The sequence below is a fragment of the Balaenoptera physalus genome, assembly GCF_965194825.1.
Source record: "Balaenoptera physalus genome assembly, chromosome: 2".
Classification (NCBI taxonomy): domain Eukaryota; kingdom Metazoa; phylum Chordata; class Mammalia; order Artiodactyla; family Balaenopteridae; genus Balaenoptera; species Balaenoptera physalus.
The window spans coordinates 123,311,285-123,325,463 of record NC_138883.1 but is presented as its reverse complement, the minus strand read 5'-3'; the positions used below and the strand labels follow the sequence as shown (position 1 = coordinate 123,325,463).

Below are 14,179 nucleotides of genomic sequence, written 5' to 3'. Positions count from 1 at the left end.
GGCATATCCATTCTGTAGAAGCATCTTTCTGGGGTTATATAGGCATGACACATCATCAGCCACCAGGGAAGAGCTGCTGGCCTCTGAAAAGAAGATGTTCCTGGGGGATAACAACTCATTTCTCATCCCTTCAATTGCCAGAAAAACTACTGAAACCTCACTCCCAAATTATTATTTCATTATTTAAGGCAATAGTAAACTTGGGAGTGTGTATATGCCTTCACTGGGATTCATAAATTATCAAATTTGAGGGTACTGCAGGAGGAGTGGGGTGTAGCCTTCATCATTCTCGTCTGCCCCCTTGTGGCACCTTTCATGGTTTTTTCGTCACTCCAGACTCTTGCCCTAGGCTGCAAATAGTCTCTTCTAAACTAAACATCTTTGATATTTAGTATTTTGTATATTTCCAGAAAACTACCCAACTAGAGCTGAGACTGTCATTTCCTTTCATCATGAAGTAGTATAGTGTTACTCAATACGTTTGATGTCTTCTGTTTTATCTGTTAATACATTGTTTGCCTAATTTTTAAACTAATTTGTCTGAGTAGATTTCCCCCCAGTTCTGTGTGTTACTCTTCATCTGTTTTTCCTGTATATGAACCATGGATCTATCTATTCATTCGCCCATTTTATTACTTTTTAGTGCATTTTTTGGTTGTCGTTGTTACCATTTCTTTCTTGCTCTGCAACTGATAAAAAAGCAACAGGAAACCTACCTTGTTCTTTCATCCCAGTTATTCCATGGGAATTATCCCCCATACTAAAAATGCTTCCTCTCATGGATGTCCGGAACATCTCAATTTCCAGGATCTCTTTCCTTCTCTATTCTTTGCCATCTTTTTTCTCTGCCTGGGTCTGAAAATGCCTGTATCCTCCAAGAAAGACCTATCATAGGAGTTTCACCCTAAACACTCTTCTTCTGCATCCACAATCCCTGCAACAGCTCTATTTCCATGAAGAGTATCTGGACTCCCAGCTCACTTATCTTCTGAATCCCAAGCCATTATACAGGAGTGTCTGCAGGGTATCTCTCTTTGGCAGGTCCACAGCACTGTAAATCACCGTGTCCCATCCAATACCCATCAGTCTCTCTTCCTACCAGCCTCTACTGTGTCCCTAAGAAAATCATCTACACCAGCAATTTCCCACTTTCCCAGGACAGACTTCTCCGTCTCTTTCACACTTACATTAAATTATAATAGCTGCCTACTATCACTCTTGAAATATATATATGTGTGTGTGTGTGTGTGTGTGTGTGTATGTATGTGTGTGTATATATATATATATATATATATATATATATTTCCCTTCCTCCAGCTCTGGTTTTGCTGTATCTGAGCTCAGACCACACCATCTCCCCCTTCATGGATACCTTCCATGTTCCCAGTGGTCTGTTCCCAACTCTATAATGCAGTAGAGTGATTTCTAAAACATAAATCTGTTCCTGTCACTCCCCTGTGAAAACTCATCCATGGGGAGTCTGACGAGGCTGCATTTGGGGACTGGACAGAGTGAGGAGGGATCTTGTGTCAGCCAGGATTTCTGGTAGACGCCCCTATGCACTATCCACTTGTGGTGGTCGGGGGCGGAGAAGGGGCGGGATTGAGCCCCCTTCCCCCCTCCTCCTTACTGCGGAAAGCTGCAGAGCTAAGGGCACTCACTTCCTATTCACCAGTCAGCAGGGAGGAATCCTCTCAGCAGCCACGTAGGCATTCTCTTCTCTCTGGAGGAAAAGGCCCAGCAGCTGTCGGAGGAAAAGGCTCACCAGCTGTCAGAGCAAAAGGACATGTCGCAGCTAAGTAAGAATTTGGGTGATTCGAGTCCCCCGGCGGAGGCCCCTAAGCCTCCGGTCTATAGCCGCCCTACGGTTCTGATGCGGGCTCCGCCCGCCTCCTCTCGGGCTCCGCCAGTCCCCTGGGATCCACCTCCGATTGATTTGCAGGCTTCATTGGCCGCTTGGCAGGCACCTCAGCCTGCTTGGGAGGCCCCGCAGGGCCAGCCGCCTGCCCCAGTGGCTCCCATGGCCCAACCTCCGGCCCTAGGGGGCCCGATGGTCCAGGCTCCCCCTCTGGGAGGCCCGATGGGCAAGCCTCCAACTCCGGGAGTCCTGATGATCCATCCTCCCCCTCCGGGAGCCCCGATGGCCCAGCCTCCAACTCCGGGAGTCCTGATGATGCATCCTTCGGCTCCCGGAGCCCCAATGGCGCATCCTCCCCCTCCTGGGACCCCGATGGCGCATCCTCCCCCTCCGGGGACCCCGATGGCACATCCTCCCCCTCCTGGGACCCCAATGGTGCATCCTCCCCCTCCGGGGACCCCGATGGCGCATCCTCCCCCTCCGGGGACCCCCATGGCGCATCCTCCCCCTCCGGGGACACCGATGGCTCACCCTCCCCCTCCGGGGACACCGATGGCCCATCCTCCCCCTCCGGGGACCCCTATGGCTCAGCCTCCAGCTCCAGGAGTGCTGATTCCCCAGCCTCTGACTCCGGGAGTCCTGATGGTCCAGCCTCCTGCTCCAGGAGCCCCGATAGCCCAGCCTCCACCCCCGGCACCCTTGATGGCCCAGCCTCCGCCTCCAGGAACCCCGATGGCCAAGCCTCCAGGTCCTGGAGTCCTGATGATCCATCCTGCAGGCTCAAGAGCTCCAATCACTCAGCCTCCAGCTACAGGAGCCCCGATGGTGCAGCCGCCTGCGCCGGCCCCACCTGCGCAGCCTATGGCTTCCTGGGCCCCACAGGCTCAGCCTCTGATCCTGCAGATCCAGTCACAGGTTATAAGGGCTCCTCCGCAGGTTCCCCAAGGTCCACAGGCCCCGCCAGCGCAGCTGGCCACACCCCCAGGCTGGCAGGCCACCTCGCCGGGATGGCAGGCCCCACCGCAAGGCTGGCCAACCACGCCCCTGGGCTGGCAGACCACACAGGTCACCTGGCCTGCTCCAACGATTGCCTGGCAGGCACCTCTACCTGTGCGCCCGGGGCCACCACCCATCCGACCGGGCCCACCGCCCATCCGCCCTGGCCCCCCGCCGGTGCGCCAGGCCCCACCCCCAATCCGCCAGGCACCTCCACTGATCCGCCAGGCACCGCCACCCATCCGACCTGCCCCGCAGGTCCTGGCCACCCCGCCGCCTCTCTGGCAGGCCCTGCCACCCCCACCACCTCTGCGGCAGGCCCCGCAGGCTCGGCTGCCCACCCCGCAGTTGAGGGCGGCTCCACCAATTCGGGCGGCCCCACAGGTGCCAACGGCCCCTCCAGCACCACAGATGCCCACCGCACCTCCCGCTGTTCCGCAGGTGCCACCGGCCGTGATGCCAGCCCCTCTGCCGGCCGCACTGTCAGCCCCGCAGGCTGTACACTGCCCACCCATCATCTGGCAGGCCCCGAAAGGCCAAGCTCCGGTGCCACACGAGATGCCAACCTCAATGGAGTTCCAAGAAGTTCAGCAAGCCCAGGCCAGTCTGGCCTGGCAGGCTCCAAAGGCCCCCGGGCAATTCTGGCAGGCCCTGCCCACCCAGGAGGCCCAGAGGCAGGGCCCACCACTGGTTCAACTGGAGCAGCCCTTTCACGGGGCCCCCGCCTCCCAAAAGGCCCTGCAAATCCAGCTACCCACACAGCAGGCCCAGCCCTCGGGCTCGCAGGCAGAGCTGCCAGCCATGCAACTCCAGCCCTCCTGGCAGGGCCCCCCCTCAGCCTTGCAGGGCCAGCCCGGAGCCCCCTTAGCAGGGGCAAATTTTCCCATGGGCTCTGCTAAATCATTGATGACTCCATCAGGAGAATCCAGGGCCTCGTCTATAGACCGAAGGACCTCTTCAAAAGAACGTAGGACCTCTTCAAAGGAACGCAAGGCTCCTTCAAAGGACCGGATGATCTTCGGTGGCACTTTTTGTGCTCCCAGGGCAATGCCAACTGCTGGAGCACACCTACCAACTCCCTGGAAAAACTTGCCTGCCACATCCGAGACCTTTACTGCCACCCCAAGGGTCTTTCCATCTACCTCCCAGTTCCAGCCTGCCTCTTCTAATGCCTTCAAGGGCCCGTCTGCCACCTCAGAGACCCCAAAGTCACTGCCACTTTCTCTGCAGGATCCATTTGCCTGCATTGAGGCCTTGCCTGCAGTCCCATGGGTTCCACAGCCCAATGTGAATGCCTCGAAGGCGTCCAAGGCAGGGCCCAGCATCCTGATGGCGACGGCAGCTGCTCCCAAGGCAATGGCCACCACTCAAGAGGCCTCGAAGACCTCCGCTGAGCCTCCGCGTCGTTCGGGCAAGGCTACCCGGAAGAAGAAGCATCTGAATACTGAAGAGGAGGATGGCAGGGGCCAGATGCTGAGCATGTGCACCTGGCAGGCCCCCAGGCCCTGGGAAAGTGTGGACTTCAATGACTGGGAGGTTCAAACCCCTATCCAGGTCCTGTGTGACTGGGAGGGCCTGAACACCTCCCATGGCCTGAGTGGCTGGGAGGGCCCGAGTACCTCCCGGATCCTGAGTGGCTGGGAAGGACCCAGCACTTCTTGGGCCCTGAGTGCCTGGGAAGGCCCGAGCACCTCAAGGGCCCTGGGTCTCTGGGAAAGCCCAGTTAGCCCTCCGTCCTTGATCATCTCTGAGCTCCCTAATCTTGCTCAGGGATTTGGTGCAACCCAAGATGACCCCAAGCTGGAGACTCAGCCACTGTCTCCCTTGGATGAGAGAGCAAACGCACTGGTGCAGTTCCTCTTGGTCAAGGACCAAGCCAAGGTGCCCATCAAGCGCTCAGAGATGGTGAAATTCATCATCCGTGAATATAAAGATGAGTGCTTAGAAATCATCAGCCGTGCCAGCCACAAGCTGGAGTGTGTCTTTGGTTATCAATTGAAGGAAATTGATCCCAAAAACCACTCTTATATTCTCATCAACAAGGGTCAGAAGAGTGAAGCAGTGTCATCCTATTTAGATAGGCCCAAGTTAGGACTCCTGATGGTGGTTCTGAGCCTCATCTTTATGAAAGGCAATTGTGTCAGGGAGGACCTGATCTTTACTTTTCTGTACAAGTTAGGGCTGGATGTCCGGGAGACACATGGTCTCTTCGGAAATACAAGGAAGCTCATCACCGAAGTGTTTGTAAGGGAGAAGTACCTAGAGTACAGGCAAATCCCTTTTACTGAGCCAGCAGAATATGAGTTCCTCTGGGGCCCCCGAGCATTCCTCGAAACCAGCAAGATGCTTGTCCTGAAGTTTCTGGCCAAGCTCTATAAGAAAGATCCACGGTGCTGGCCATACCAGTACTATGAAGCGCTGGCAGAGTGTGAGTCTGAAGATTTGGATGAGGATGAGCCCGGCCCCGATGATAAAGCTGATGACCCCACCAGCAGCCCCCCTCCCCGCTAATGTGGTTTAGCCGATATCTCATTGTTCCTTTGGGTCCCCGGCCTGAGGCCACTGACAGGGTGGGGTGGGGGGGACGTTTTGTTTCTGGTGTTTATGTTCCAGTTCTCTATGTGTAAGTTTGAATTTCAATTTGCTTTCATATCTGCCAAAGCTTTGTACATTTTCATGTGGTGTTGATTTCAACTGGCTACTGTTCTATTTGGTATTTTGGCATTTGTATTTTTAAGTGAGATCTGTGATTCTCTGTTTTGTGTTATAATTGTTATGTTTTGCTATCGGAGTTGTGCTGGCTTTGTGAAATGAACTTGAGAAGCTATCCATCTCATTCTGGTACAGATTATGTAGCATCAAAATAGGCTGTTCTTTGAACGTTAAAATGACTCATCAGTAAAAGCTGTCTGCGGAAAAGTAAATATCTATATCTATATCTATATATAAATATAATTTCAGCATAACATGGAAGTGTTTGTCTTTATTCTAATTTTTATTCTAGATAGCAGGAGCCAAGTTTTACCGTACTCTCCAAATACAGCTAAACATCATGACAACTACCAGTGATAGTAGAAACCACGGTGACAAAACTGCTTTTCAAAGACAGTGCTACATGCATTATAATTAGGCAGTGATTGCAATGGGTGGTGAAATGTAAGATTAAAGCAAATGTAAAACTTGTCAAGTCAGCAAGGCTGAATCAAGAAGAGGTTTTTAATCCTCTTGATTCCTCACAATAATCCTTCAAAGTAGGCATTATTCCCATTTTGTAGGTGAGTGTCTAAGGCTCAAGTAGAATAATTAAATGGGACATGTCAGTGCCAAGACAATAATGTTGTAATTTGGAGCAGAAAATTTTCTTAAGGTTATGTGAGAAGTGAGGACCATCTGCTGCAGGACCACAAGTACCAAGTTCGTTAGCCACAGGGATGAATTGGCCAAAGGGGCATTGGTCAGTCATGTGGTGAGTGGTGGGTGTCCAGCAGCTCAAGAAATGTGGGTTTCATCAACACATTGGCACGGGCATTGAAACACACTCCCTGCAAAACATCCAGGTTTATAACAGGGAAAAGGAAATACCAGGCTTCATTGAACGGGGGATCCTGCAGATTGCAGGCGGTCGGGGGGAAGGAGGGGGACAACACGGAGGTCTAGCTGAAGCTCCTGGGAGGGGGCATCAGTTGTAACATACAGGGGAAGTCAGCTGGCAACGTCTGATGTGCTAAATAGCCTTAGTCAGCCTTTGGGTACAGGGCCTGGTGTGGGAGGGAGTGGATGTGGACGGGAGAGTTTCGGAGAAAGATATTCATGCACACCTGACCAGGCTGGTGTGTGCAAAACGACTTTCCTGAAGGTACCACTGTCTTCACGTGGATGGGGACCATCAGGGCTGCTGCCATCTCTACTGTCCTAGAAGGATACAGAACCCCACCCCTAAACCCCCCTTCTCTTGGTGAAGATGAAGTGCCAGAGAGGAGGTAAATGGCAAAAGTGGTATTCGTCTGCCACCTATTGGCCTGCCACAGTTCTGTCGCTCCTGCACTGGCTCAGTGCAGCCCCTGCCGCCGTGAAGAAACTCACACCCCAAATACCTGGGTTTAAGCTAGTACTTGCTACATAACCCTTGCCCATAATTCTGCTTGCATTTGGGCCCAAACGTTCCTTCTTTTCTCTTATGTCATAGGGCAAGGTGAAACCTCCTCTCCATGTCCAATCCAGTTGCATTTAGGAAGATGAGTTTCTAGAGGAGGAGATGAACTCATAAGATGGAGAGTCCATTCCCCAACTGCCCCCACCCTGGGACCTGCCTGGCTACAGGGGATCTTTGGCAAGTTGTCCAAGTGGCCAGGTTTTCCAGAAATTCTGAAGAAGTTTCTTGTAAGCTCCGTGGTTCAGAGAGTATTGGGCTACTGCCCCAATCAGTCTCTAGTTATTTTGACAACAACAGCAAATGCCCATTGAAGGCAACAGCACTGTCCCAACTGAGAACTATCCCCCAAAGAGGCTTTGCTGGACCAGAAAAGTGACACATAGGTCTAGTATTTCTTATTTGTTTTTAGTTTATTTATAATTGTTTTTATAGTTTTCTCCAAATCATTCTCTCATGGACTTGAGCAAGTCGCTTTTTGTGGAGCAAAATTTGAAAAGTAGCATCATGTGGCTTTGGTGCCATGCTTAAGGTGTGGCTTTACTTCAGGGCAGAAAGGCTCACTTCCCATTGACAATCCTTAATCTCATTTATCCCATCATCGGATATAAAGCAAATACCTAATTTAAGCAATGCCAAGGGCTTAAGACCTGAATAGAGTTAAAATGTAATTAGAGATAAGTTACAATAATAATACAATTGTAACTAAAAACAAACAAAATTGGCCAAATATTCAACTGAAACGTTTAAGAAAGAACAGCTGACATTATGAAATCAAAAGGCAGAAAACAAAAATCCAGGAAAATGGGAAACTACAGGGTAAGAAGCAATGAGAGAAAATTCAAGACCCATTATTTCAAAGTTCTAAAATGTAGATAAATTTAGTATGAAGATTTTTATTGTAAAATGAAGAAAACCTAAAACCTCTATAAACTAAATGGGCAAAAGATATCAGGTGACAAAAAACAAAAGAAATACAAATGGAAAATGACATTGTAAACTGTTTCACCTCACTAATACATGAGGACAATATTACCTATTATAAATATTAGACCAGTATTCCAGCTTTCATTTATTAAATTAGCATAGAATGAAATAAAAGCCCATGGACTATCCAATGCAAATAATGTTATCATGAAACTGGCACCCAGTTTATACAGCTGGTGAAACTATAAATTACTACAAATTACCCTGAAATAAATTCAGTCAACTGCATCTCCAAGAGATTTAAAAATATTAACACTATCTTACCTAGAAATTCTTCATATAGGAATATATTGAATGGAAATAATCTGCAGTGGGGGCAAAAGCTTTTTCACAAGGAAAACTGTTTAGGAAAGTGGAGGAGACATTATGATATGTACAGCTGCTCACCACCCCCATACAAACATACTAGCATCAAGCTGGTCCAGTGAGCTTTCTACTGAAAAGACCAAAGGCTTCCTCAGAAAACCACATACAGTTTTCTCCAGCACAAAATTGTATGCAGCAGAGCAGAGAGATGAAAACTGTGTCAGAAAAATTTGAAAGTGGGTGCTAGCAGGTTCCCATCAAAGCTGTGGAATGATCTCAGCCATTTCAGATTAAGCTGTAGACTCCTCAAGAAGAGAAATTTAAAATGTTTCCCAAAGTGATGGAATCCAGTGCACGGTTGTACAGGATGTTAAGTTATAAGCAAGGTAATATCTTAGGATGCTTACCTAGAAATGATGATCTAAATTTTAGAATAATACTGTATTACTATAAATCATTCCTCCCAAGAGCCATAGAGACAAGGGCTGGTTGCCTGTCAAAGCAGTACATAAAGCAACATTGTCAGCAGACAAGAATTAATCACTGTGGCTGTGATGGACAGAGTCCTCTCTCCAGGGTCCCTGTGGCTTCTGCTGGGCACCTAGCACATTAATAATTTACCCTTAGAGTTACAGATACACCCACAATGTGCGGCATCTTCTCAGCTACTGTCATGATACTGGAAAGGACATAGGCATCTAACCAGAGCCTAACATGTGGACACTGCCCCACATTTGATCAGTCATCCAGGCCTGCCAGGTTTGCCACATGGCACGGTGAGTGTTCACCCTCTGTCCATCCCTGCAGCCACTGTTTCTTGCTTGGACTTGGCAGCTGCCTTTGACATGGTGTCTACCTTCAGTATTGCTTCTCACGCAAACTGCTATGTCGGCTGCCCAGAGCATAACGTTTCACCCTGTTTAAAACAGTTGATGGCTCTCAGTTTATCTCAGAGTTAGATGCAGCTCACTTTCCTCACCCTGAGGGTCAAGGAGCATCAGGTTAGATGTGGGTTAGCCTAAATTAGGATTTACGAATTAGACCAGGGGTCCCTCTACTGGGAAGTTAGGGGAACTCCTAGGATTCTGTAGGGAACACCCAGGAGTGTCAACAAGAATGGGTCTTAAAGAGAATGTGTGTGTGTGTGTGTGTGTTTGTGTGTGTGTGTGTGTGTGTGAGAGAGAGAGAGAGAGAGAGAGAGAGAGAGAGAGAATTACTGGGAATGAACAAAGTTAGCAGAAGTAATGTTACCAAACCAGCAAGAACCAGAAGTACCTGGAGAAAATTCTCCAGTTAATTAAGATTCAAACGTGCGTATGTATGAGATGAAAATGCCACATATTTCATAAAGACAAAGGTGGGCATGGACCTAAACAAGACAACCTGTCTAAAGTCTCCTGTGATTCAGCACAGACTCAGAAGGCAAAAATGAAAGGCCATGATGAGGACAACATGAGGTGGGACTTCTCTGACAAGAGGCTTCAACTGAAGCTTCTGCACAGCCCATCCTTCCTTCATCCCTTGTGAGGGGGACTGGCCACCAGTTAGTGGAAAGCAGTGAATGGGAACTAATCCCATGGGTGCACCACAAATTCCAGTGAGTGGGCACGTTTTTTGGTACCAATAAATGAGTACACTGGTATATCAAAAAAAAAAAAAAAAGAGAGAGAGAGAGAGAAAGAGAGAAGCCCTACTGTATAGTACGGGGAACTCTGCTCAATACTCTGTAACAACCTAAATGGGAAAAGAGTTTGAAAAAGAATATATACATGTATATGTATAACTGAATCACTTTGCTGTACACCTGTAACTGACAACATTGTTAATCAATTATATGCCAATATAAAATATTTTTTTTAAAAAATGAAAGAAGCCACTGACATTTAGATCACAAACTTCCTGTTTTCTTTTGTTTCCAACCCAGAAAGTCCTGTGGGCACAAGAAAGACATGCAGGATAGTAGATCTGGCTTCTATGGAGAGAATCTCTGGGAAAGGAAGCCTAGCAATCCATCTTTAGAGCACAAGCTATAGTGCAAGCAATGTCATTCTTCCAAATTGTTCAAAGGGTCCTATTGTGAATCCCATAGAGAGATTTATAACACTACTAGCCCGCTGGTCTGATCCCCTAATCCTTTTAGATTCTGAAAGTTACTCTGGCTCCTTTTTGTTTTAAGAGATGAAGTCTATATGGGGAGCCTCCTTCATTCTCAGTTTTCTCCTATTTTGCTTAGTGGCACTTCAGGAATCCTCCTGGGGTCTCAGAGAGATGCCTTCTCAGTACAAATGACTTCACTCTGCGAACTGCCAATCCATTTCCCAGCAACTGGCTTTCTTTGCCCTCACTTGTTTGGAGTAACTTCAGCTTGAGGTTCTCAGAAGGTTAATAGAGGGATTGAGGTTGTCCAATCAACCAGCAATAACCACAGAAGCATTTCCTATCTGGTAGCCTTCCTGGGGTGTGCTTTCTAGTGACTCAGACTCTTCCCTGAAACAGAGCCAGCTGGAACCACAAAGCTGTGGGATTTGAGTGCTGGTTTTCTTGGCTTCTACAAGACATACTTAAAAACATTTTGTTTTGAAATAATTATTGATTCATAGGAAGTTGCAAAGATTGTACAGGACAGTCTTCTGCATCTTTCATCTAATTTCCCCCGATGTTTACATCTTATATAGCGGTAGTACAATATCAAAGACATTGACACTGGTACTATGTATATGTATAGTTCAATGATATTTTATCACAAAAAACTGTGGACTCTGTAAACGTCACCTCAATCAACATGCAGAACTGTTCCACCACTACAAAGATTTCTCTCATGCTGATCTTTATAGTCATGTGCATCACTTCCCCCACATCCCTAACCCCTGGCAATCATTGCCCTGTTCTTCATCTCTGTAATTTTGTCAGTTTGAGAATGTTATATAAATGGAGTCTACCTTTGAGTGGCAATTTTTCCACTCACTATAACGCCCTTGTTATCCATCCAAGTTGTTGTGTGTATCAGTACATAGTTCATTCGTTTTCAGTGTTGCAAAAACATTTACCTGTGAAGGACGTTTTGGTTGTTTCCAGCTTTGATCTCCTACAAAGCTGCTATGAACATCCCTGTGCATGGGATGGACATAAATTTTGTATGGACATAAATTTTCATTGTTCTGGGATAAATGCCCCTGGGTGTAATCGCTGGGTGGTATGGTAAATGAATGGTTATTTTTTTAAAGAAACTACCAAACTACTTTCCAGAGTGGTTGTAACATTTTACATTCCCACCAGCAGTGTACGAGAGATCCAGTTATTTCATATCCTCACCAAGAGTTGGTGTAGTCAGTAAAAAAAATGTAGCTGTCCTAGTAGGTGTGTCCTAATACCTCACTGTGGTCTTAATTTGTATTTCACTCGTGACTAGAAGAGTTGAACATCTTTCCATGAGCTTTTTTGTCATTTGTATACCCTTTTTGGTGAAATGTCTGTTCATCTCCTTTGCCCCTTTTCTAAATAAATTTTTATTTGTTTTATAATATTGGATTTGGGGTGTTCTTTATGTAATCTAGATTTGAATTATTTATTATATATGCAATTTGCAAGTGTTTTTTCCCAGTCCGTAGTTTTGTTTTTTATCCTTGTAACAGGGCCTTTCACACAGCAAAAGTTTTAAATTTTGATGAAGTTCAATTTACTGATTTTTTTCTTCTATGTATCATGATTTCATACATAAGTATTTTTTATCAGACTGTAGGTCCTAAAGATTTCCTTCTGTTTTCTTCTATAAGTTTAATAGCTTTATATCTTATATTTAAATCTATGATCCATTTTGAGTTTATTGCATATAAAGTATGACATTTAGGCCGAGATCCTTTTTCTTTTCCATATTCTTTTTCCTTTTTTTTTTTTTTGTGGCCTATGGATGTCCAGTTGTTCCAGTAACATTTATTGAAAAGACTATGCTTTCAACATCTAATTGCTTTTGCACATTTGTCAAAAAATAGTTTAGCTCTGCTTGTGTGGGCTAGTCCTGTCTCATTGATTTGTTAATCTATCCCTCCAGTGATAACTACACCACCTTGATTACTGTGGCTATATAAGACTTGAAATCAAGTACAGTGATTCTTCTCACATTATTCTTCTCTTTCAAAATTATTTTTAGCTATTCTAGATTCTTTGACTTTCAATATCAACTTTAAAATAAGATTGTCAATTTAAAAATAAGATTGTCTATAAAAAATTTTGCTGGGATTTTTAAAAGAAATTTAGTTAAACTTATATATGAAGTTGGGGAGAATTGACATTTTTTACTATGTTGAGTCTTCCAATCCATAAACACAGTATATCTCTCCATTTATTTGGATCTTCTTTGATGTCTTTCATCAGCATTTTGTATTTTTCAGTGTACAAGTCCTGGATATGTTTGTTAGATTTATACCTAAGCATCTCATTCTTCACGAGTGATTACAAATTATATTACATTTACATTTCAGCTTCCATGTGTTCAATGCTGGTGTTTAGAGATTTGTATGTTGGTCTTGTAGCCTGCAGCTTGCTGAACTCCCATGTTAGTTCTGGGAGTTTGATTCCTTAGGATTTCCTATGTAGTCCATTGCATCATCTGCAAGTAGGGACAATTTTATTTCTTCCTTTCTATCTGTATACCTTTTGTTTCCTTTTACTGTCTTGTGCTGGGCTTCACATAATATATTGGACTGGAGTGGTGAAAGCAGATATCCTTGTCTTGTTTTGATGTTGGGGTAAAAAAGTCTTTCACCATTTAAGTACAATGTCACCTGTAGGTTACCTGATGTGTTTTATCAAGTTGAGGAAGTTCCCTTCTATTCTTATTTTTCTTAGGGATTTTATCATAAATGGGTGTTAAACATTTTGTTGAATGTTTTTTCTGCATTGATTTATTTGATCATGTGATTTTTGCTATTTAACCTATTAACAGGATGGATAACATTAATTTATTTTTGAATATTAAAGCAACCTTGCATTCTTGGAATAAACCCCACTTCTGCTGAATTTTATTTACCAATATTTTGTTAGGATTTTTACATCCATGTTCACGAGGGATGTTGGTCTGTAGTTTTCCATTCTTTTCTTTCTTTTTTTCTTTCTTTTTTTGGGAGGTATGGGGGAGGGGGTAATCTGTTTGTATGATTTTGGTACCAGGGCATTACCAATTTCATAAAACATTCTTTCCTCTTTGGCTTTTTGGAAGTGATTGTATAAAATTGGTGTTAAATCTTCTTTAAACAGAATTCGCTAATGAAACCATCGATTTTAGAAGAAATTAGTTTCTAATATAGTCTTGCTTCAGGATGGAGGGAATTCTGCTGCACATAAGCATAACATCCAGTGGAGCTTCCAAAGAGAAGATACCAGCCTATACCTTAAGATGATCCAAGAATAGGTGTCATTGTTTCTCCTTTGGGAGAACCCAGGGTCAGCACCATCCCCTACCTCAGAGTCAAGGGCAAAGTCCACCATGGACTCCAGCCTATGACTGATGCCTGAAATTCCAAGTATGTCAAAGGTTTCCCTATTTCTGCCTTCCAAACGCCAAGCAGGGCACTTGGCCCTGGTCTCTGAACTCTCGCTCTCTTTTACCCAGTGTGTGGCTCATTTTCACCCTCTTATGAATTTCTACAATTAAAAAGAAGATATTAGCATATTTACCCAGAAGAGTTGAAATTGTTAAGGATAAAATAAGAATTGAAACAGAACCAGAACAAAAAATTTCACAATTTTTATGGAAAAACAAAAGACCCCAAATAGCCAAAGCAATCTTGAGAAAGAAAAACAGAGCTGGAGGAATCAGGCTCCCTGACTTCAGACTATACTACAAAGCTACAGTAATCAAGACAGTGTAGTACTGGTACAAAAAA

General features: G+C 45.5%; 1 protein-coding gene across 4 annotated transcripts; it reads left to right on the top strand.

Annotated features, from left to right (window-relative positions):
- Window positions 1-1,307: 1,307 nt before the first annotated feature.
- Window positions 1,308-14,178, top strand: MAGEL2 (MAGE family member L2). 4 transcript variants are annotated; one of them, XM_082450777.1, is made up of 2 exons: window positions 1,308-1,799; window positions 2,583-14,178. In XM_082450777.1, the coding sequence occupies exons 1-2, from the start codon at window positions 1,787-1,789 to the stop codon at window positions 5,363-5,365; spliced, it is 2,796 nt and encodes a 931-aa protein (XP_082306903.1). In that variant the 5' UTR covers window positions 1,308-1,786; the 3' UTR covers window positions 5,366-14,178. The 4 variants fall into 4 exon arrangements, with proteins under 4 accessions (XP_082306903.1, XP_082306902.1, XP_082306901.1 ...); XM_082450776.1 differs by having other exon boundaries at window positions 2,523-14,178; XM_082450775.1 differs by having other exon boundaries at window positions 1,308-2,773; window positions 3,296-14,178.
- The last annotated feature ends 1 nt before the right edge of the window (window position 14,179 follows it).